At 52.7% G+C, this 22,724-nt stretch overlaps 1 protein-coding gene, 1 long non-coding RNA gene and 1 pseudogene across 6 annotated transcripts in view; 2 read left to right on the top strand and 1 right to left on the bottom strand.

The window, feature by feature from the left end:
• LOC116077607 overlaps positions 1 to 1,626 on the top strand; it is a 4,317-nt gene extending 2,691 nt beyond the window's left edge. For 2 of the 4 annotated variants that reach the window (XR_004113286.1, XR_004113283.1), the window contains 3 exons: positions 132 to 271; positions 1,287 to 1,364; positions 1,461 to 1,626. This is a non-coding gene — a long non-coding RNA (uncharacterized LOC116077607). Of the gene's footprint in view, positions 1 to 131; positions 272 to 1,286; positions 1,365 to 1,457 lie in introns of all 4 variants that reach the window. The other 2 variants (XR_004113285.1, XR_004113284.1) reach the window with 2 other exon arrangements.
• Erbb2 (erb-b2 receptor tyrosine kinase 2) overlaps positions 1 to 22,024 on the bottom strand; it is a 25,955-nt gene extending 3,931 nt beyond the window's left edge. The window contains exons 1-21 of one of the 2 annotated variants that reach the window (XM_031352263.1): positions 21,733 to 22,022; positions 14,867 to 15,018; positions 13,945 to 14,161; positions 12,887 to 13,021; positions 12,496 to 12,564; positions 12,218 to 12,333; positions 11,937 to 12,078; positions 10,046 to 10,165; positions 9,678 to 9,804; positions 7,866 to 7,939; positions 7,695 to 7,785; positions 7,409 to 7,608; positions 6,611 to 6,743; positions 6,440 to 6,530; positions 5,702 to 5,862; positions 2,610 to 2,657; positions 1,443 to 1,581; positions 1,221 to 1,343; positions 956 to 1,054; positions 465 to 650; positions 90 to 245 (exon numbers count right to left, since the gene is read on the bottom strand). In XM_031352263.1, coding sequence (XP_031208123.1) covers positions 90 to 245; positions 465 to 650; positions 956 to 1,054; positions 1,221 to 1,343; positions 1,443 to 1,581; positions 2,610 to 2,657; positions 5,702 to 5,862; positions 6,440 to 6,530; positions 6,611 to 6,743; positions 7,409 to 7,608; positions 7,695 to 7,785; positions 7,866 to 7,939; positions 9,678 to 9,804; positions 10,046 to 10,165; positions 11,937 to 12,078; positions 12,218 to 12,333; positions 12,496 to 12,564; positions 12,887 to 13,021; positions 13,945 to 14,161; positions 14,867 to 15,018; positions 21,733 to 21,805 — 2,652 coding nt within the window. In that variant the 5' untranslated portion in view covers positions 21,806 to 22,022. Of the gene's footprint in view, positions 1 to 89; positions 246 to 464; positions 651 to 955; positions 1,055 to 1,220; positions 1,582 to 2,609; positions 2,658 to 5,701; positions 5,863 to 6,439; positions 6,531 to 6,610; positions 6,744 to 7,408; positions 7,609 to 7,694; positions 7,786 to 7,865; positions 7,940 to 9,677; positions 9,805 to 10,045; positions 10,166 to 11,936; positions 12,079 to 12,217; positions 12,334 to 12,495; positions 12,565 to 12,886; positions 13,022 to 13,944; positions 14,162 to 14,866; positions 15,019 to 21,732 lie in introns of both variants that reach the window. The other variant, XM_031352262.1, reaches the window with a different exon arrangement.
• LOC116079362 lies at positions 11,702 to 11,801 on the top strand (annotated as a pseudogene).
• Positions 22,025 to 22,724: the final 700 nt, after the last annotated feature.

The raw sequence follows: 22,724 nt of genomic DNA, 5'->3' as shown, positions 1-22,724 counted from the left end.
TTCCCTCCTCCTCTCCCTCCTCCTCCTCCTCTCCCTCCTCTTCCTCCTCCTCCTCCTCCTCCTCTCCCTCCTCTTCTCTTTCCTCCAACCTTGCCCCCATCTGCATGGTATTCTGTCTCATCAATGTCCAGCAGCCGAGCCAGCCCGAAGTCTGTAATCTTGACGTGATTGGGACTCTTGACGAGCACGTTCCGGGCAGCGAGGTCCCTGTGAACGAGCCGCACATCCTCCAGGTAGCTCATCCCCTGGACAGAGGGCGCCAGTGTGAAATGTGAGTCTAACTCTCACCTTAGGGGCACTCCCACCTCATCCTGGCCCCAGATGAAGGCAGGGATTTGCCCCCAAAGGATCTGCAGAGCCAGCAGATCATCTCCCTCTCTCTCCTCTTCCTCTCCCTCTTCCTCTCCCTCCTCTCCCTCCTCCTCTCCCTCCTCCTCCTCCTCCTCCTCTCCCAAAACACACACCTTGGCGATCTGAACACACCAGTTGAGCAGGTCCTGGGAGCCTAGGCGACCTCGGTGTTCTCGGACATGGTCCAGAAGGCAACCATAGGGCATAAGCTGTGTCACCAGCTGCACTGTGGATGTCAGGCAGATGCCCAGGAGGCGGGACACATAGGGAGAACCCACACCAGCCATCACATAAGCTTCCTGCAGACAAGGAAACAGAGGGATACAGGAAACCACCTCCCATCCACTCTCCTCTCCCGGAGACAATCACCCATCCCTCACGGGCTACAACCAGGGTCTCCAGACTAGGAAGATTAAGAGTCAAGGTTTAGGAGCTTCCATTTCAAACCCTGATGAAGAAAAAGCAGCCCAGGTCTGCACCTAGGGGCTCCTCACATTCCCAAGGGAGAGGGAAAGGGGGGAGGGGAGGGGAATCTTCACAATCCCAATGGGGATGTTGAAGAGGAGGGCTCCTCACATCCCCATAGCGAGGGGGTGGGGCTTACATCTAGGATTTCTTTGTTAGCTTTAGGAGATGTGTTTTCCCTCAACACCTTGATGGCCACGGGGATTTTCACATTCTCCCCATCTGGGATCCAGATGCCCTGAGGGGAAAGAGAAGGACTTGAGTCAGGCTTTGTTCCAGATCTAGCTGGTCCCCAGCAAGCCACTGAGAAGCAGCCTTCCCCAGCCTCTACCTTGGCCCACTCCAGTCTCTGGAGCATGCTCTTCCCCTAGATCCACCCATGCTAGAACCTGGTCCCTCCTGACCTTGTAGACAGTGCCGAAAGCTCCTGATCCAAGCACCTTCACCTTCCTTAGCTCCGTCTCTTTCAGGATCCTCATCTGAGCCTGGTTGGGCACGGCTCCACTGGGCGTCAGCGGCTCCACTAGCTGGAGGGAGAGGGTGGTAGGGTGAGTGCCATGCTGAGGAAGCTGCAAAGCTTGGGGTTGGGGGTGGGGGAGCACTAGGAGGCCCTTGCCATGTCTCACCTCAGTTTCCTGCAGCAGCCTACGCATTGTATACTTCCGGATCTTCTGTCGCCTTCGTTTGATTAGGATTCCAACGACCACCACTATGATCAGGAACAACAGGACGCCCACCACAGTTGCAATGATGAATGTCACTGGGCTGGAAACAGAGCCAGAGTAAACGTCACAGGAGATAACCACCAAAGACCTTGTTAACCTCCACTGTATAGCCTACCCCCAGGGGCTTCTGCCTCACATGAAATAGGGTCCAGTAATAATGTGTACCCCAAGACTCTCAGGTACTAGCCAAAGCATTCTTCAAGGAGCCATGGTTTCCCCTGCCTTGCAGTTGCCCCTAAGTTCCCAGAACCCTTATTTCTCCATGAAACACTCATCTATGACTCCGCTCATCTTGGGGCACACAGGGTCGCTGACATTCACCAGACCATTATTTGTTGGTATGCTTAGTTTTGAAGCTACCTCATGATAAGAGCCCAGGCTGGCTTTGTACTCACAATCCATGTGCCTCGGTCTCCCAAGCACTGAGGTCACAGGTGTCTGCCACCATGTCCAGGCAGAACACATTTTTGTCATCCTTGCTCCCTTCTTGCTCTACACGAGGCTTGTCGTTACAGCCAGCATCTAATGTCTGCCTCACAGGCAAACAGCAGCTCTTTAGAGCATACCCTAGACTGCTTTTCTCCCTTCTAAAGCTCTCCTCTGGCAAACCAGAGTCCTGGGGCCCAGGGGTCAAGACCCCTACCCTGCCCTCCAGATCTGGGCCTCACGGCCTCAGTTTACACCCTTTCTGCACTGGTGTGGTTCACAGCACACACCAGAGAGCTCTAAGCCACCCTAGATTTGCCTGACTCTCCACCTGAGTGCAAAGAAAACACAACACCCGCATCCTGGGAGCTTCTAGCTGCCCAGCTGGGATACTATGAGGCTCTGCACACTGCAGTTCTAGGAGCTTGGACCCAGCCTGCGTTCCTAGGGAACTTCATTTCCCAGCATCCCTTACCCCACAGCATCCTGAACAAGTCTGTATCTGCTTGTTGAAATAAAAATCAATAGAGAAAGAATGAGCTAAGGAAAGAGGCAATGGGTAATTTCTCTCTTCATTACTGCCCACCGAGGCCAATGAAGGAGTCGGTGGAGTACAGGGGTACCTCTGGGGCTCAGGCCTACCTGGCTCTCTGCTCTGCTGGGCAGCCTCGTTCATCCAGGTCCACACAACTGCAGAAGAGAGAGTACCATCATTAAACAGAGGAACAGCCTCCAGGGGCAGGTGTGGCAGGATTATCCCCATGTGACAAGCAGAAACTGGGCTCCAGGTCACCAATTTGCTCAGTACCAGTCTGTAAGATTCCCTCTTCAGTCTGGGAACCCACCTTCCCTGCACTGCTTAACTTCCTGTGCTGGGCAGGAAACGGCACTATTTCGGTGGGAAGCTCAGCTATTCCCTTCGTGAAAGAGGCCTAGGGTATACGGTACATGTGAGGAGAGTTTGGAAGACCTATTAAACACGCAGGGGCTGGGCCATAGCTTAGTGGGAAAAGGGTTTATAAGGTCCTGGCATCTATCTCCACCAACCAAGCAATAAAATATCAACAGTTCTGCCTCAACAGTTGGTACTACCATGCCAACACCAGTTCACGAGAAGGCATGCACACAGATGCCCCTTTGTGTTTGGAATTGAACAGCAAAGAATTGGTTTTGTTTTTTTGTTTTTTGTTTTGTTTTTTTGGTTTTTCGAGACGAGGTTTCTCTGTGTAGCCCTGGCTGTCCTAGAACTCACTCTGTAGACCAGGCTGGCCTTGAACTCAGAAATCTGCCTGCCTCTGCCTCCCAAGTGCTAGGATTAAAAGCACGTGCCACCACTGCCCGGCAAGAACTGTTTTTTTAGAGAAAAAAAAAATCAGGCCTTACTAGAAGAGGAGGTGCCTAGTCTTACTGCAACTTGAGATGCCATGGCTGATCAATATCCATGAGAGGCCTGCTCTTTTCTGAGGAGAAGGGGAAGAGGAATGGATTCGGGGCTGGGGGAACTGGGAGGGAGGGAAAACTGTGGTGAGGATGGAATAAATAAATAGGCAAGCAAGAGCGATGAGATTCTCTCATATAGGGCCAGTACTGAGTGACATGCTATGAATGGGGACGTCTGTATAGAGGTAGATGGAGAGGCACTGTGGGAAAGGATGCAGAGAGTGGGTGAAAGGCAAGGCACAGACTGTGAAGGGAAGAGCTGGATTGTATTAGGAAATGAGTGTGAGCTGGGGTGAAGGCGACTCACACCTTTAGTCCCCCTGCTCAGAGGCAGAGGTAAGCAGATCTCTGAGTTCAAGGCCAGCCAGAACAGAGCCAGTTCCAGGACAGCCAGGGCACACAGAGAAACCCTGTCTAGAAAGAAGTGAAGAGGGGGAGAGAGAGGGAGAGGGGAGAGGAGGAGAGGAGAGGACTGGAGAGATGGCTAGGAGCTGAGAGCACTGGCTGCTCTTCCAGAGGACCTAGGTTTGATAACCCATGTGAGCAGCCACATGTCGGCTCACACCCCTCTGTAACTCCAGGTCCAAAGAGTCCAACCGCCTCTTCTGGCCTACACAAGGCACCAGAAAATCGTAACGAAGGCAAACCAGTCTGCACTACTTTTAAGTCAGCTTGACATAAACGATTGCCATTTGGGAAGAGGGAACCTCAATTGAGAAAATGCTTCCATCATTCTGGCCTGTGCAAGCCTGTGGTGCATTTTCTTGATTGATGGGAAGGCACAGGTCCCAGGAGCAGGGGGTGGGGAGGGGGGAGCAGTGTCACTCCTAAACTGGTGGTCTGATGCACTGTAAGAAGGTAGGCTGAGCAAGCCATGCCGTGCAAACCAGCAAGCAGAGTTCCTCCGCGTCCCCTGCATCAATTCCTGCCTCCAGATTTCTATCTTGAGTTCCTGCCCCAACTTTCCTGGATTGGACTGTGATGTGGAGGTATAAGTTAAATAAAACAGACCCTTTCCTCCCCGAGTTACTGTGGATCGTGGTGTTTATCACAGCAAACACACACCCCTAAAAGAAAGAAATAGCCACAGCCACGTTGGTTGCTGGCAAGATGCTTCAGCAGGTAAGGGTGCTTGCCACCATACCTGACAACTGCATTCAATCCCTGGGGCCCATATGGTGGAAGGGGAGAGCGGACTCTTTCAGACTGTCCTCTGACAGCCACACAATCTCCAGTACTAGGGGCTTGGGGAAACAGTTCAAAGTCTTCACAGTACAACTGCCAGCAGTATTATTTGATGTCTTACGTGTAGTTTAAAATTTTTAATGCACTACTGTAAAGATTTAGTCTAGTTACATTATTTATTTGTGTGTGTGTGTGTGTATGCTTGGAAGGCATGCATGTGCCACAACAGTCATGTGGAAGTCACAGGACAATCTCTGGGAGTTGGTTCTCTCCTTCCACCATGTCAGTCCTGGGGACTTAAATGAAATCACTAGGCTTGTGTGCAAGTGCCTCTACTCACTGAGCTATCTTGCCAGCCCTTAATTTGTTATTTTTAACTTTATTTACATGTATGTGTCTGAGTATATGAGTGTGTGTGTGTGTGTGTGTGTGTGTGTGTGTGCAGTGTACATTTGCAGAGGCCAGAAAAAGACATTAGATCTCCTCAAGCTAGTTAAGAGGCCATCAGGAGTCTCCTGGAGTGGGTGTTAGGAACCAAGTTCCAGCCCTCTGAAAGAGCAGCGAGTGCTCTTAACCACCGAACCACCTCTCCAGACCCTAATGTGTTATTTTTTTGTAATTAGAAAAGAGATATAAAAATCACACCTCGGCCGGGCAGTGGTGGCGCACACCTTTGATCACAGCACTTGTGAGGCAGAGGCAAGGTGGATTTCTGAGTTTGAGGCCAGTCTGGTCTACAGAGTGAGTTCCAGGACAACCAGGACTATACAGAACCCTGTCTCGAAAAAAACAAAAAAAAATTACACCTCAGGCTGGAGAGATGGCTCAGTGGTTAAGCGCTTGACTGTTCTTCTAGAGGTCCTTAGTTCAATTCCCAGCAACCACATGGTGGCTCACATGGTAATGGAATCTGATGCCCTCTTCTGGTGCGTCTGAAGAGAGCAACTGGGTACTTACATACATAAAATAAATAAATAAATCTTTAAAAAAAATTATACCTCAATGTAAGTGAAAGTAGACTTTTGCCCCTTTCACAATAAGAGCTCTAAAGAGGCTCCCATCATGAAGACCCTCCTTTCTACAGAAAAGACTCCACTCCCTCCACTCACGAGTGGGTGCAGTTGATGGGGCATGGCTGACATATGCCCTCCTCATCCGGGTACTTCCAAATGGGCATGTAGGAGAGGTCTGGTTTCACACCACTGGGGCAGCGAGCCACACAGAAGGATGAATCCTTGTAGTGGGCACAAGCTGCGCACTGGTCAGCCTCCTGGATAGAGAGGAAGGGTTTGTGAGGGTTTGGGGATGCCACTGCTATAGCAGAAGGATCAGACACACTGCCTCCCTGTTCCTGGAGTAAACATCTCTGCTCTTTACAAGGAAGTAGAGGCACCCAGAGAGGGACGTGAGTTCCCTAAGGTGTGACAAGTGACAGCCATTATGTACAAAGGTTTTATTCCATGCTTGGGCGCTGTGCCAAATCCTATTTAATTCTGTTCTCACCACACCCCAACCAGGGAGGGACTATGACAACATTCACCTTATGGAAGTGAAAAGTGAGGCAGGAAACAGGACCTGCATTTGGTCCTTAGCGTAGCCACTGCCAAAGACACAGGCCTTCTTGGAACCTTGTCCCAGCCTGAAAGGGTGCTACCCAGTAGCAAGAAGGGGTAGCCCAGGATCCACAGCATAATGTGAGCAGTCCCCAGTCCCTGATCCCAGCCTCCCTGATCTTCCCTGCTCCTGCTCTCCAGCGGAAGCCTTCTCTGGGAATATTTCACCCTGCGGCAACCTGCCGGTCCCTCAGCTGGCCCCCTCCCCCAGCCCTGAGCCCACCAGCACCTCACCGATCCAAAGCAGGTCTCAGAGCTGTTTTGAGGCTGACACTCAGGGTGGCATGGCAGACAGTGCTTGTCACTCACATACTCCCTGGGGAGCCTGTGAGAGAGGCGGGTGTAGTAAGGGGCTGGGGCTGGACGGGGTGCCCCTCCAGCCACCCACTCCTCTGCAACTCGTACCCCTTCCATACTCGACACTCCTCCACACACTCCTGGCCCCGGAGGAACTGAGTGCAGTTGACACACTGGGTGGGCCCTGGCCCCCAGCAGTGCCCATGGGAACACAGTGAGTTACAGACCAAGCCCTCGAGACCTGCAGAGAGGAGAAGGAAGTGTTTGGAGAGGCTCAGATCTAAGGAAAAAGGCTGTGAGCATGGCTCCGGGCTGAAGGGTTAATAAGGATTGGTGCTAGGACATGCAGGTTCAAGAAACGGGGAAGGGATGGACGCCAGGCAGCGTGGAAGGACACAGCTGGAAGCCATGCCCAAGGCTAAGCCATCCACAGGCAAGTGAAGAACTGGGCTGTAGCTGGGCAATGGTGGTGCACACCTTTAATCTCAGGACTCGGGAGGTAGAGGCAGGTAGATCTCTGTGAGGTTTTTTTGTTTTGGTTTGGTTTGTTTTTGTTTTTGGTTTTTTTTTTTTTGGTTTTTTGAGACGGAGTTTCTCTGTGTTAGCCCTGTCTGTCCAGGAACTCACTCTGTAGACCAGGCTGGCCTCAAACTCAGAAATCCACCTGCCTCTGCCTCCCAAGTGCTGGGATTAAAGATATGCACCATCACACCCGGCGATCTCTGTGAGTTTGAGGCCAGCCTGGTCTACAGAGTGAGTTTCAGGACAGCCAGGGCTACATAGTGAGATTCTGTCTTCATACAACAACAGGGCTCTAAGACATGATGCATGGGCTACAGGACGCTGCTGCCGGTGGCTACGGAGACTCCTCTGGACCAGCCCTCAGTGCTGGGTTTCCTGTCTTACCACATTCCTCTTCCGGCCGGTTCCCACTGTGGAGCAGGGCCTGGTGCGGGTTCCGGAAGAGCTGATCCCAAGGTACAGTGTGTACAAAGCAGAGATGGGTGTTGCGGTGAATGAGAGCCAATCCACTGCCAAGCTCCCGCAGTGAGCGCAGCCCCAGCGAGTGAATTCCCAGACCTTGCAGTGTCAAGGAGTAGGCACCGCTGTGGAAACAGGGTTTCTAGTCACAAGAAGGTACCTACTCTAGGCCTATTTCTGGCCACCAAGGGGTCCCTCCCCTCCCACTTACTCATGGAGAATCCGTCCCCGAATGACCCGAAGGTTCTGGAAAACGCTGAGGTCATGGAGGCTCTCTGGCCATGCTGAAATGTATAGGTAACCTGCAGGCAGAGGAGGGGCTGGGTATGTAGAAGGTCCGGAACTCTCAGCCTCTGTGAAGGAGGTCAGACAGAGAGCTCACCTGTAATCTCCTCCAGGGTTTCGAACACTTGGAGATGCTCAGGCTTCAGTGGGGCAATGCCCGAGGAGGGGTTCCTAGAGGGATCAGGAAGAGTCTGTAGGGCAGGAGCTCCAGAAGGCCTTGGCAAACCACTCGGCACCCTCCCAGACGCCTTCATGTAAAACCTATCAAGCTTGGCTGTTCCCATCCTGCGACTCAAAGCCTAGGGTCAAAGTCTGGCAGAGAAATATTTGTGTCCTTTGGTCTAGAAGTCTTATTTGTGGTATGGCCTGCATAGACACTGGCTTCAGTTGCCAGAGGCATAAACAAGCTGAACTGTTTGTAGGAAAGACATTTGAAAATGACCCAATATCCATCAGTGACACATAAAGCCCTGATCTTTGCAAATTCAAACACAAGCACACACAGGGGGCACTCCACATCTGTCAAGCACTGTTCTAAGCATTAACTTTAACTTTTCTAAATATTAACTTTATATCAGACTTTATAACCGCCTTGAGCATAGAGCCATGATGGTCCTCACTTTATACATGAGGCACTGAGGCACAGAAAAGAGAGGAGAAGGCAATGAGGCTAAGTAGTAGGGCTCTGCCACACAATCATGAGGACCTGAGTTCAATACCCAGAACCATATAAAAAAAGCTCATGTTAACCAGGCATATGACTGTAATCCCAACACCTACAGAGGCAGGCAGATCTCTGAGTTTGAGGCCAGCCTGGTCTACAGAGTGAGTTCCAGGACAGCCGGGGCTACACAGAGAAACCCTGTGAGAAGGAGGAGGAGAAAGAGGAGAAGAAGGAAGAAGAGGAAGAGAAGGAAAAGGAGGAAGAGGAAGAGGAGGAGAAGAAAGCAGCAGTAGCAGCCCACGTGTGATACTGAGCTTGTAATTCCAGCACTGGAGAGGTAAAGACAAAACAATTCCTGGGGTGGCCATCACTGTAGCACTTTAGCAAGCTCCAGGCCAGAGAGGGACCCTGTTCGAAAAACAAGGTGGACGGCTCCCTGAGGAGCCACACCTGAAACTCCTTTGAACACAGACACACATACAGATAGACACAGATACAGAGAGAATAACAGTCAGATAGACAGATAGAGACACACAGACAGACACACAGACACAGAGACAGAAAAGGAGATAGGATAACAGTCAGACAGACAGAGACAGACGCAGGTCCAGAAAGAGAGAATAAACAGTCAGATAGACAGACAGAGACAGACTGACTGACTGAGGTGGTTTTCAAACCCAAGTCTGGGCTCTGTTGCCTGACTCTGCTGCCTCCTGTTCTGCAGCTATTGTAAGAATGAGTCAGCTTGGGGTCTGAAGAGATGGCTCAGCAGATAGAGCACTGGTATCTCTTCCACAGGCCCAGATTCAATTCCCAGCACCCACATGGCAGCTCACTACTATCTCCAGTAACTCCAGTCCCCGGGCTTCTGACACCCTCACACAGACATTCATGCAGGTAAAACACCAACGAACAAGAAGCACCTCAACAAAAACTGTCATGAGCAGTTCCCCAAAGCAAGGGGTGCATGGCAGTTTCCATGAACTACCTCCCAGTCAAAGCTGTCCCTCTGTGTCCACCAATATACAGAAGGCCTGGAGGAACACACACAACTTTAATAATGTCCCCTCTGGATGGCTTGATCACCACATTATGTCCCTGCCTATGGATTAAATGAGATTTATACAGGTAACCTCCAACTCCATGTCCCTGGCTCCCTCTGGTCTCCCACCTGCCTCTTGTGGATTCTTGGCCACAAACTCTGGGTCCTCCCTGCCACCACCTCAGGCCACTGGGTACCCTTACCCGTCAAAGCTCTCCGGCAAAAATGCCAGGCTCCCAAAGATCTTCTTGCAGCCAGTGAACTCCTGGATATTGTCACTGGTGATGGCCCTCGCCCCTCGAAGATGCTCCATGCCCAGACCATAGCACACTGAAGGAAGGGATAGTGAGGAGGGCCACCTCAGCACCACGTGGCATACCAGAGACCTGCCCGCTGTCCCCTCATGAAGTGACAAGCCTCTTCCCTATGCTGACAAGAGAAACTCAGGAGACTGATCTGGAGAGGGGCAGTGTAGGCGACAGCAGGAGAGGAGGAGTCTAAGCGAGAGTTGGGTGGACCGGGCTGGGATGGCGGTCCCGGACTGCAGCTGGTCTTGGAATGGGGTGGGTACCTCGAGCACAGGGCTTGCTGCATTTCTCACACCGCTGTGTTCCGTCCTCAGCTGTGATCTCTTGGTTATTCGGGGGACAGACCAGAGTGCAGGATCCCACTTCCGTAGAGAGGTAGTTGTCTGTATAGATTTGGGAATACACATCCATGTACAAACCCTAGACTCCACCCAGCCAACCACAATGAAGGCTACAACGCATAGTTCTAAGAACACTGCTCGCCCGCTCCTGGAAGGCCCTTTCTGCATATTTGAGCTCAGGATGATCATTTGCCCCTCTCTACACTCCTATGCAGATAACACGGTTATTTGCATTTTGCAAAAAGGGAAATCAGGGCACAGAGTTCTACACATCGGCCCCATCATTGTGCTACTAAATAACAGAACCGGGCTTTTTTTCTTCTTTTAAAGGAGTCCTCCCTATGTATGCAGCTGAGAATGACTTTGGACCCTGAAGCCCACCACCTCTACCTTCCAAGTGTCAGGGTGACAGGTTTGTGCCACCCAGGAGCCAGAACTTAAAGAATCTGTCCCCACCACTTTGTCCTCTCACCCTGACCAAAGAGAAGCACAGCCAGACCCTAAAGGTCCCACTCCACCTCCCATAAGAGGAAGGAAAAGAGGGTCCCCAGGTCCAAGCCCAGCCCCTAAGTATCCACCGTGCTTAGGGTTACTGCCACACAAAACCTTTCTCTATGCAGATGGAGGAACAAGACACATTTAAAATAGTATTTAGTACAGGCTAGACATTGTTTTCAAAGATCCACAAATATTAACTCATTCAGATGTTTCACAATTACTAGGATGGGACTGATAGTGCTCCTATTTCACAGGTGAAGAAACTGAGGCCCAGCAAGAGGGACGCAGTAAGACTATTAAACAGCAGAGGAAAGGTTTCAAATCCAAGCCTAGGCTCTTTCCCTACCAGCTGTTATGCAGCTGTTAATCAGAATGAGGCAAAACCCTGGGAGTGGCGGCATACACTTGTAATCTCAGCCCTTGGCAGGGGCAAGGCAAGCGGATCCGAAGTTCAGTGTCATCCTTGGCTGGCTATGAGGTAAGTTGAAGACAAGCCAGGTTAAGCTATATGAGATCCTGACTTTAAAAGGGGGTGGGGGGAGATAGACGAGGCAGAGACAGGAGGCTCTCTATGAATTTGAGGCCAGCCTGCAATACACAGCAAGTTCTAGGACAGCCAGGAGTACACAGAGACACCCTGTCTAAAACAAACAAACAAAAAAACAAAACAAAACAAAACAAAAAAAAAAACAAGAAAATGGCAAGAGCTAAAGAGATGGCTCTTGCAGAGGACCCAGGTTCGGTTCTTAACCCCCACATGGTAACTCCAGTTCCAAGGGATCTGACTCCCTCTCTTCTGACCTCCACAGGCAATGAATGCATGCACATGGTGCGCAGACATATGCACAGGCAAAACATGGGCACACATATAATAAACATATATATTTTTTTTAAAGAGTAAGGCAGCTGGGCAGTGGTGGCGCATGCCTTTAATCCCAGCACTTGGGAGGCAGAGGCAGGCGGATTTCTGAGTTCAAGGCCAGCCTGGTCTACAGAATGAGTTCCAGAACAGCCAGGGCTATACAGAGAAACCCTGTCTGGAAAAACAAAAACAAAACAAACACACAAAAAGAGTAAGGCGCTCACTTCGGCTACGCATACTAAAATGGGAACGATACAGAGATTAGCATGGCTCCCGCACAAGGATGACGTGCAAATTCGTGAAGCGTTCCATATTTAAAAAGAGAAAAGGAAAAGAATAAGGCACCCGGACTTGAGAGTCATGAGCCCTCTAAGGGGCACACGGTACTCCCTTCTCTACAAGCCACCTTCCCCAACCGAGGCATGGAAAGGACTTGCTCTCCCTAGTACTCACAGGGGCAGGTGGTCACACAGCTGGCACCAAAGGTGTAACGACCCTCAGGGTTGAGCATGGACTCGAAAGTGTCTGTGTTGTAGGTGACGAGGGCTGGGCAATGCAGCTCACAGATACCGCTATGGTTGAAGTGGAGGCAGGCCTGGCAGAGACAGGCCGCTGGTGGTCACTGTGAGGTTTCCACCTGTGTGCCAATGGCAACAGGGCGGTGCCAGGAGAGACGCCCACCCCTTGCGTCCTGGAGGGTTGGCCCAGGGGGCACAGGAGCGAGAGGCACATACCAGGCAGTCCGAATGTTTGGGGCCCGTGCAGCCTGCAGCACATTGTTCGTGGCAACAGTCAGTGGGCAGCCGGCCCTTGCACCGGGCACAGCCACTGGTACAGATGGTGCCAGTCACTGTTGGGGAAAGGACAGGATGAAAGCTGGGTAGGGCCTGGGCACCAGACCCTCAGCACCACGGCTTTCTGGGAGACATCTCCCAAGTAAGTCACTCCGATACTCCCAGCCATCCACCTGCCCTAGCCCCACCTCCAGACACCAGGGCTCCCTCCAACTCACAGATCTGACAGTCTTCAGGACTCTCACCCCAACAGTGATTATCTTTGCAGGTTGGAGAGCAAGGTGGACCTGTGGACAGAAGCAAAGGGAGACAGTCAGGTGGGGAGGCAGGGAAAGGGGGTGGGGCAGTGAGGGAGGAAAGCCAGAGGAAAAAGGCAGCAAAGGAGGGAAGCAGGGAGAGAAAGAGAGGCTGAGAAGGAGGCAGGGAGGAGCAGGTCAGCAGAGCCAAAGCGCAGATGCACAGGAAGGGGGATGCCAAAAAGGAAAGAGGCCCCAGAAGGTGGAGGTCTCGCCTATGGGCAAGGAGGAGACCCTGTGGCCGGAGCAAGGACAGAAAAGGGGGGTGGGTGGCTGTCTGGGTCAGGTGGGCTGTCCCATGGACATGGCTTACAGGCCCGGGAACGATTGGTGTCTACATCGACAGGAGCCAACTGGTTATTCTTGCGGAAGACATCCTTCCACAAAATCACGTCCTGGTAGCAGAGCTGAGGGTTCCCACGGATCAAAACTCCTCCCTTCAGGATCTCTGTGGGGAAAGCAAAGAATCAGTGCCCTCCTGACTGCCCTTGGGGGCTCCTGACTTCCCTGCCAGCCACATATGGGATTAACCAGGGACTAGGAAGAGGGGGTAGGGGCAGCAGAGGGGGGATGTTCCTGTGGCTGGGAGCTCTCTACTTGCCTTTCGCCTCACCCTGTGCTCACTGTGTGTGTGGGGGGGGGGGTAAACAGAGAGGCTCTGAGATGTGGGGGCAGAGCAAGCACCCATCCTGTCCCAGAACTAGGATCAATCCCCAGCACAAGAATAACAAAAACGTCCCTGAAGTCTGGAATCCCACCTCACCACTGACTGGCTGTGTGACCTTGCATGCCTCGGATTTCTCCTCTGTGGAGTGAGTGAGACTAACACTGGAGAAAGCTGGTGGTGGCATGCCTGGGATTCCAGCACTAGAGAGCTGAGGCAGGAGGACTGCTTTGGGATCAAGGTCAACCTGGGCTAGGTTGTGAGATCACTGTCTCCAAAGCCACAAAACTAGAAAAACCAAAATAAACATAACAAAAAGAAACACTTGAAGGCTTAGTAGCAGGACTTCCAGGTCTGTAGCGTAACTGAAATGGGAACCAGTATGCAAAGCGCTAGGTACCCTAGTGGGGACACGGTCAGCTCGGGGCTGTCACATACAATTCCATAGGTTGTTCACTGCATACTCTGACATGGCCATGATGGAGAGAAAAAACACCTTGCATATGCTAACCAAGCACTCTAACACCGAGCCACTGCGCAACCTTCTTTTTCTAATCTCCACTGAGGTGAAAAGAGAGGGAGGCACAGCCTGCCTGCATGGAGCTTGAAAGAATAACACTTCTAACTCTCACAGAACTTCTCCACAGCCAGAAAGGCTTAGTCAGCAACCGAGAACCAGGAACCGCTTGCAATGGCAGGAAAGGCACCTGTGAGACTTCGAAGCTGCAGCTCCCGAAGCCCTTCTGGGATTCTGCCTGGGGCGACGGTGGTGCTATTGTCCAAAGGATCTCTGTTGTCTAGCACAGCCAGGGCATACTTGTCCTCAAAGAGTTGGGTCCCTCTCACGATGCGCAACCTTTGTAGTGGGACGTGCTTCACTCGGTTGTGAGCGATGAGCATGTATCCCTGGACTTCCTGGATGTCCTGGCGGGAAGGTCAGGGGTTGGACAGTGAGGAACAGCTGGGCTTGAGAAGCACCTGCGCCTCGAAAAACCTAAGGGTAACCTAGAGTTGGAGCTATGTCCTATATGGCCCCACTGGACACTGAGCAGTCTTGACCCCTTTTGTCCAAGATGGAGTCCTAGGTTGTCCCTCATTGGCCTCACCAGATTCTTGTCTGTTTGATCAGGACTGATAAGCCAGGACCCCACCTCTCTGCACATCTCAGTACCACTTTGAAAAGGAGAGCCTGTACAAGATGGCGTCTGTGATTTAACAGACCCATGTCCGTTCCTTACAGCTTCACTCCAGGGCCTGTGGATAATGATCCAGCAAGCGGGGCTCATCTCTCTCCTATATAAAACCTCCCTCATAAATATTCTCTAGCATTCTTCACAATGGTGGGCCAGGATGTCTGCTAGTCCGATATAGAGAGAAACTGAGGCCTGGAGAGGTTAAGGGTCTAGATCACATCCACCACAGGGCTGGACTTGGAACTTAGAGCCCTAAAGGAATAGTGTTGGGGACAGCTGGACCACGGCCAGTCTCTGCAGAGGGAGTCAACTGGTTTTTAAGTAGCTATCAGAAAGGCATTCTTGATTGAGGAACCACAAGAGAGAGAATACAGGGACGTGGTTCCCCCTTCCTCACACACCTCGACTTAGGAGGCTTAGCAGGACCAGGTCTCACCTGCAGGAATGAGAGGCTGGCATTGGCAGGCAGGTAGGTAAGTTCCAAGTTGCCCTGCACCACCTGACAGCCCTGGTAGAGGTGGCGAAGCATGTCCAGGTGGGTCTCAGGACTGGCAGGGAGCCGCAACTTCATGTCTGTGCCGGTACACACTGATGGAAGGGAGGAAGTGGGTCAGGACACTGGCCGTGACCCTCTCCAGTCTAGTCACCTCCTCCACACTCACTCCCTGGAGTCATGTCACCCCAGACGGGGAGAAAGCATGGCTGACAGCCTTTCCTCCCACACCTCCGCATCCACGGGGCTGAGAGCAGAATGCTCTTCGGTTTGGGAAAGAATCAGCAAGCTGGAGAGAGCCACCCTGTAGCAGGGTCACCTTGGGCAGCCAGAGGGACCCTAATGTGTCAGCCCTTTAGGGCTTACCACCCATACTGGGTTTCAGCATGCTGCAAAGAAAGCCTCCCTTTGTCCCAGGACTGAGGGTGAAAAAAATCCCCGAAGAGAGGCGATGATGAATCAGACCCCTCTGGATACCCCCATCTGTCTCCCACGCACACAGACTCAGGGCATTCTCCTCCTGCCATCCTACCACACCCACATGTCAATTTCCCTGATCAGGACAACTGCCCCCACAGTGCCACCCAAAACACAGTTGCAAACGGGATTGACTGGAGTCACTGCTGGGACATGAGGGCAGCCAGGGGCCTGGGCATCATTGGAGAGCTCCCTGGAAAGCATCCACACAGAGAAGAAAAGCCTAGGACACCAGCTAGGGGACCTGGCTGCAGATCCTAGCCAGGGCGAGACACTCTGCAGGTTCCTACACTAGCTCTCTCACCCTCCTCCCAGGGCAAGCCTCCAGAAGCCGCTGGCAGAAGGTATGGCACGAAAACTCCTGCCACAAGGGCACACTACTCTGTGTACCTGTCCAGTGCCAACTATCAGCCAAAGGGGGTCCCCAAGATGCACTGATGTTCTTAGCCTGCCTGACCCTCAGGTTGCGGTGCCATTCCTCCCATGAAGTCCTCAAATCAGAGAAGCTGCCCCTCAGCTAGGGGGGACTCTAGGTAGCAGCTGGCATCAAGCCTGCCAGCAGGGGAGAGATTAAAGTGTCCAGTTGAACTTGTTTTTCTGCCCCGGTGAGAAGATGAATCACCTTGTGCGTCTTGCCCAGGAGGTTGGGGGGGAAGGCGGGTGGAGGTTGTCTACACATACACAGGCCCACAGGTGCCTGAGCTGCTGAGAGAGACTCCCTGTCTGTCTGTCTCCCTGTCACTTTGTCTTCCAGTGACCGGGTGCAGATTCGAGAGAGACAGTACAATGGTCAGCTCTGGGATGGGACGTTCTAAAGCCAAATCCTAGTTATCTTCTGGCTTCCAGATTTGAGGAGCAGGGCTTGCAGGGCAAAGACTGCCTTCAGGAGCATCAAGCTGATGGCCTACGAGTAGCCGTTTCCCCAGGAAGACAGGAAAGGAAGCAAGGAGGGAGGGTGGGAAGGAATAGAAATAGAACTCAAAGGCTCATCTCTTGGATGGAGAGGAGACAGCCAGGCCTTCCCACCCCATACTGCACCCACTTGCACCCCACCCTCTGTCTTCTTGCTCACGCCCCACCCCCACCCCCATCACAAGGCTCCCAGGAGAAATGGGAGCTAGGGGTGGCAGCCAAGCCCAAAATAACGCCCCTGCTGCCAGGACCTCCCCCAACAACACCGAAGCTTCAGCTGCTTATATGCACAGCTGTCTCCAGGCCCAGATCCTAGGTCCAGCCTAGCTGGGGACAGGGATGGCAGAGTTGGAGAAGAGGCCCACCCTCTGAGGCAGTTTACTCCCTGCAGCCCTCTGCTGCCCCATCTCCAAGGGGAAGGGACACCAGCTGTGGCAGCCAAGTAAAGGAAAACAACAGCACACACCATGGTAACCAGCTGAGTACCCACTGTATACTTCAGTACCTACTGTATACTTCAGAGGCTGGGGCTACTGCCTCTATTTTACAAAGAAGGAAATGGATCCTTCCAAGGTCCTAACGCTGGTTCAGCAGTAAATTGCTTACAGAGCATGCACAAAGCCCCTAGTTCCAATTCCAGCCACACAAACCAGACCGGGACTACAGCATCAGAGTGACAGAGTCTCGATTTGAATCCAGGTTTGCCATAGATCCCGGTTCCTTCCACTAAACCTCACCACACACACACACACACACACACACACACACACACACACACACAACATGGACACAGGCATGGGCACGGACACTCCACACACACACACACACACACACACATATGGACATACATGGACATATCACACACACGTATATACACATACATGGACACAACACACATACACACACATACACATACATGGACACATCACATACATGGACACACCACAAATACGCACATACACACACACACACACACGCATGGACGCACCAAACACACACATAAACAACCCCCCCACACATATACACATCACACACACACACATATATTTATACACACACTAATAGGTACATACCAATGCCACACCCCTCACAAACATAAAAACACAATAATAATTCTCCAGTGAGACCAATAAACACACCAGCTCAGGCAGGGCAGGGTGGCTGGGCTAGGCAGGAGGTCAAAAAGAGTGGCAGCCACACCCCACTAGCCAGTTTGTTTATCTGATTTGTGGTTGGTTTGAGTAAGTCTTAAAGTGTTTGTAGACAGGTGGGAAAATTGGTACCCTGAGACCTCCTCCAGGGGAGCTACAAGCTGCCAGCTGACACCCCCCCCCCAACACACACCATGCTGACTACAGCCAAGAAAGCCTTTGGACCCCTTCCAAGTCTCTGCCTCCCTCCGACTCCCCACTCTTTACCAAGCTCTCCTCACCAGTACTGACCATGGTCCCCATAACCATACTGTTCCAAGAATTTCAGGGTGGGGCAAAAGGCTCTAATTCTACACAGGATACTCTTTGCCTCCAGGACAGGTGTCCCCTCACAAGCCCCATCTTCCAACTCTTGGAGACAAAAGCAGGAAGAAGCAGGACCGTCACAGAGCAAGGCCACAGCTCACACACAGAGAGTGCTGGACAAGCATCTACTGAGGGAATGAATGAATGAATGAATGAATGAATGAATGAATGTGTGTGGACACCACCTAGTGAAGACCTTCCAAGCTGAAAACCACACGTGTTCACCCCTCTGCTCAAAGCTGGCCCCAGTCCTTTGGGTCCCTCCTGCTGAACACAAGGTTTTGCCCAGCTTCCAGCCTCTCACAACTAGTCCTCAGCCCCGGCTGTACTCTTTCTTGTCTTCACTTCCAACACTGAGGAGAGAACCAGGACCTCCTGCATCCTGGGCCCCGTGCTGCTATCTTGCTCACCGTGTGAAAGCCAACATTTCCTTTGGTGTTCATAAACTCTGCCAGGAAACTACCTACATCCCCAAAGCTCCCCAACCAGGTCAGAGGCCAGGGCTCACTCAAGTGACACCAGGGCTCCCTTGCCACACACACCTGCTCTAGAAAGCTGCTGTCAGAGCAGAGTCTAAGCTCTGGGTCTTTTGTCCAGAACCTTGGCTCAGCTACTCTTGGGCTACAGGGAGGATACACTCAGACCTCCAGAGCAGAAGCTAAATGAGACTGACCTCTAAGCCCCACAGCTTAGTCTGTGACTCAGTTGGCCCCTCGGTGGATATTTACTGACCTCAATTTGGTGGTAAGAACTGTCACTCCCCTCAGAGGGCCCTGAGCATTAGAGAGGAGGACGAGGAGCACACTGTAAACACAAGGAAGCTTTGTAAACAGGCCTGCAGCAAGCAGGCTCTCTAACCACCGCTGAGGACAGGTCCCCTGCACATCCTCTCTGCCTGACTGGTAGCCTAGCAAGTCACTGAACTGTCACCCCCTGAGGCCACTGGGAGCTCTCCACAGGGGACCGGAAAGGGATTCTCCTTCTGGATCACTTCTTCACTCTAGTGAAGACACACCTTCCCTGGTCCCTCCTTTGCCTCGGCTCCACTAGTTTCCACTTTAGCTGCCCACATCATCCCCATGAGCCTGTATGTCCTAAGTGGACCCTGTGCCTTCTGGCCCTCCATCCCTGGCACTGCCAAGGGCCCAAGAGAAAGGTTAGCATGTGCTGGACACAAACTCTGCAGCCAGGAAGGCATCTCAGGTCCCCATCTCGTCTGGGGACCCCTTCTCCAGCCTGGGATAGGGGCTAGGAAGGCCATACTGAGTAACAGAGGAACACTTTCCTGTGTGACTGCCTGGCAGCCCCAAGGCTTTTCTAGTCCATTCCTGTTTGATGACTAAAACTCTGACCACCTCTAAATGCCCCTTGATAAATCTCTTCATTTCTCTGAGTTTTGTCATCTGTACACCTGCTTCACAGGACAGTGCAGAGAGGGCACAAAGCCATCTATGGTAAAGGACCTGCCGTATAAGAAGCACATAGAAGTTTTTAAAATGGGAGAGAAGCACCTAGTGGGATCTGGGTAATTACAGGAGAAAAGAGAAAGCCTTTCCATTTGATTTTGAAATGCAATATATTTTTCTTTTTTCTTGTTAGGATTTATTTTATTTGATGTGTGTATTTTTGCCTGCCCTTGTATGTGCACTACACACATGCCTGGTGCCTGTGGAGGTCAGAATTAAGCATCAAATCTCCTAGAAGTGGAGTTACAGATGGTTGTGAGCCCACCAGGTGAGAACTGGGAACTGAGCCCTGGGTCTTCTGCAAGAGGAAATCTATTTAGTCCCCATATAGCAAAAGGTAGGAAGGACTTGGAGAGAATTATACTAGAATCGAAATAGGAATGAGCCCTACAAAGTTAAAGACCCATGTTTACAGCGTTTTTTTGAAAACTTGAGTACCATGTTGCCTAGCAACATCTTGACTCTCTGGGCCTCCCCAGATCTCCTTTTCCCTACACACCTGCCCAAGACTGGTCCTGGGGTAGAACCTGGAGCTAGAGGCAGCTTGATGGTGTGCACTGCCTTTTTTTAAACCATTCCTGGCAAGACAAACTGCATCTGAAGGGATGGAAGCTCAGCAGCCCCCTGCTCCCTGTCCGGATAGTAGACCCCTCAGATTACAAGCTCTACAGCACAGGGCCACTCCTGGCCAACTGCAGACCCCGCCTGCCCTCCCGCCCAACTCAGGTGAAGGGCCTAACCCCACTCTTCTCTCAACGGAAAGTCAGAGGGGAGGCTGGCTTCCAGAGAAACTGAAAGGAGACAAGGGGCATCTCCCAGTGTTTACAACAGATATAGCTTAGTACCTTGAGGGAGTTCCTAGAGAGGGCAGAGTTCATCCTGAGTCCTCAAGTCAGCAGAGATTGCTCATTGGCAACATAAACACCTCAGACATACAGGGGTATCCCACAGAATGCACAGCAGTGTACTGTCAGGAACTGGGGCGGGGGAGGGGTGGGGGAGGGGCACAGATGGTGATTCCCCACCAGCCTCCAGGCCCCCTGGCCTCTGGAGAACATCCACTGCTCCCAGAACCTGTTTTCTGCATCTTCACTACAGCCCACTGATGAAGGAAACAGTGTCCCCACTGTTCAGGTAGACTCGTATTTATGTGAATCATATATCATATCATGTGGCTGGTCACACTGCCTGGGGTCCACCAGTTACTCCAGGCTACTTCACTTCCCCAGTCCCGTTGTTCCCCCTGGGACAATGAGAAAGCTACTAATGTTTCCACTGTGGAGTTGTTCTTAGTACTGAAGAAGGAATGCATGCAAACCACCACCCACGGAGCCTGGCAGAGCTGACACACACGGAGCGACTATATCAGCTTTTACGCTTATGGTAGAACTGGACATATGGTCAGTATACACACTGCCGGGTCCTCCCGCCGGGTCCTCCCAGCCCCCAACACGAAGATAAAGGCAAGAAAACAACCCAGCTCTCTGTCTACCCCTAGCTGACCTTACTTCTTATCGATGCCCTCCCCCCAAATGCCCAGAAACCCTTCCCACTTTACTGTATGGAAGCCGGAAAAACACAAGACCACCCTTCAAGATCCGAGCTTTCCCAGAATCCCAAAGCACACAGTACTTAAGCTGGCTCTAGGGAAATTTGTTCAAAACAGGGCTGTGGAGTGTGCAGCACACTGGTAGAGGGCTTGCTTAACACGGGCGAGACGGGGATGGAGGGTGGGGGTGTTCCATCCCCAGCACACAGAGAGGGGGTGGGAGAGAGAGGGAGAGAGAGAGAGAACTGTTCAAAACAAATGCCTGCCCCTCCTCCTGCTCCCCCAAATCCCAGACGCTATCGAGAGGCAACTCAACTGCGGACCCGCCACTCAGTCCTCCCTGCTCGACAGGATGGGTTACTTTCCCCACCGCCCCCTCCATGGCGACCCCGCTGGAGGCTGGAGTAACTCACTAAACCCAAAGTGCCGGAGGGGGTGGGGAGGGGGAGGGGCGGGGCAGAGGGGACCCCGAAGGCATCCTGCCCAGTCCGGTCCGGAGGCGGAGGTTGCCAACTGGAAGAGCTCTGAGTAAGCGTGAGGGGGCTCGGAAGGGGGGAAGCAGGCGCACGCACGCACAGAGCTTCACACACCCTCCGGAGGAAAACTTTCCGACCAGTTTCAGAGAACTTTCCCGAGGAGTTCCCGGAGTCCCCTGGAGCCCGGGAAGCTCCAGTGTGGCCAGAAGGGGCCGGTCCGGACCTCCAGTGTGGTTCTCCGAGTGACTGTCCCATCCCCAGCCGCTCCGATCCCCTCCGGGCCGCGGCGCCGGCAGCCGGAATCGCCCCATCGTCCCCGACCGCCCGGCCGTAGAGCTCTCGGGACCCCGCGGCTCCGGCCGCCCGTGGGCGCAGCCGCAGCCGCCCGAGCCCTCCCCAAGCCAAGACCCACCTTGGGTACCCGCGGCTCCGGGGGGCAGGAGGGCGAGGAGGAACCCCCAACGGCACCAGGCCGCCAGCTCCATGACGATCACTGAGGCTCCGGCCCCATGGCTCAGGCTGGACCAGGCTGCGGGCGCGGGGCGCGGCGAGGGCAGGCACAGGCGCGGCGCCGGAAGGGGCCGCCTGGGAAGGGGCGCTCCTGGGCTCCGGGTCCCCAGCGGCGGGCAATCTCAGCTCCACAACTTCACGCCGCACTTCCTCGAGCAGCCCTCCTCCTCCTCCTCCTCCGCCGCCCGTGATTGGGAGCCGCGCGCTCCCGGCTCGCCCCCCCACCCCTCCAACTGCATTCCAGCAAGACTGGGAGTGGCTGCTCCCAGCTTCACTTTCTCCCTCCCGGCGCAGGCCTGGGTGCGTCGCGCCCTGTGCCCCGACGCCTCGCTTGCTCGCTTGCTCGCTTGCTTGCTTGCAGTTCTCATCCACTTCCTAAAAGCAGAGCATCCCTTTACCCCTCTTTGCAGTCTCGGGTTTTATCTTGGACACTCCTGGGACGTTTGCATCACACTCTTAATATCAAGTAATGTGTCTGCCCCACCTCCTCAGGTAAAATCGACAGCCTGGAAAGAGGATGTGTTAGGTCTACTTCCTCAGGTAAAATCGACAGCCTGGAAAGATGTGTTAGGTCTAATTGGTGACTTCCAGGACGCTCTGGGATATCAATTCTATCCTTTTGGGTATCTCCAGACTGATCTTAGAGGAAGGAACCTACAGAACCAGGAGGAGAGAGTCACATCTGTTCATCCTTGGAAGAACAGCTTCCCCTGTTTCTTTTTGAATTTTTTTCTCTTTTTAAGACTTATTTCGCCGGGCGGTGGTGGCGCACGCCTTTAATCCCAGGACTTGGGAGGCAGAGGCAGGCGGATTTCTGAGTTCGAGGCCAGCCGGCCTCCAGAGTGAGTTCCAGGACAGCCAGAGCTACACAGAGAAACCCTGTCTCGAAAAAAA

The sequence above is a fragment of the Mastomys coucha genome, unplaced genomic scaffold (genome assembly GCF_008632895.1).
Source record: "Mastomys coucha isolate ucsf_1 unplaced genomic scaffold, UCSF_Mcou_1 pScaffold5, whole genome shotgun sequence".
Lineage (NCBI taxonomy): Eukaryota > Metazoa > Chordata > Mammalia > Rodentia > Muridae > Mastomys > Mastomys coucha.
Note: the sequence above shows the minus strand (reverse complement) of the source record. Positions and strands in the feature narration are given on the sequence as shown.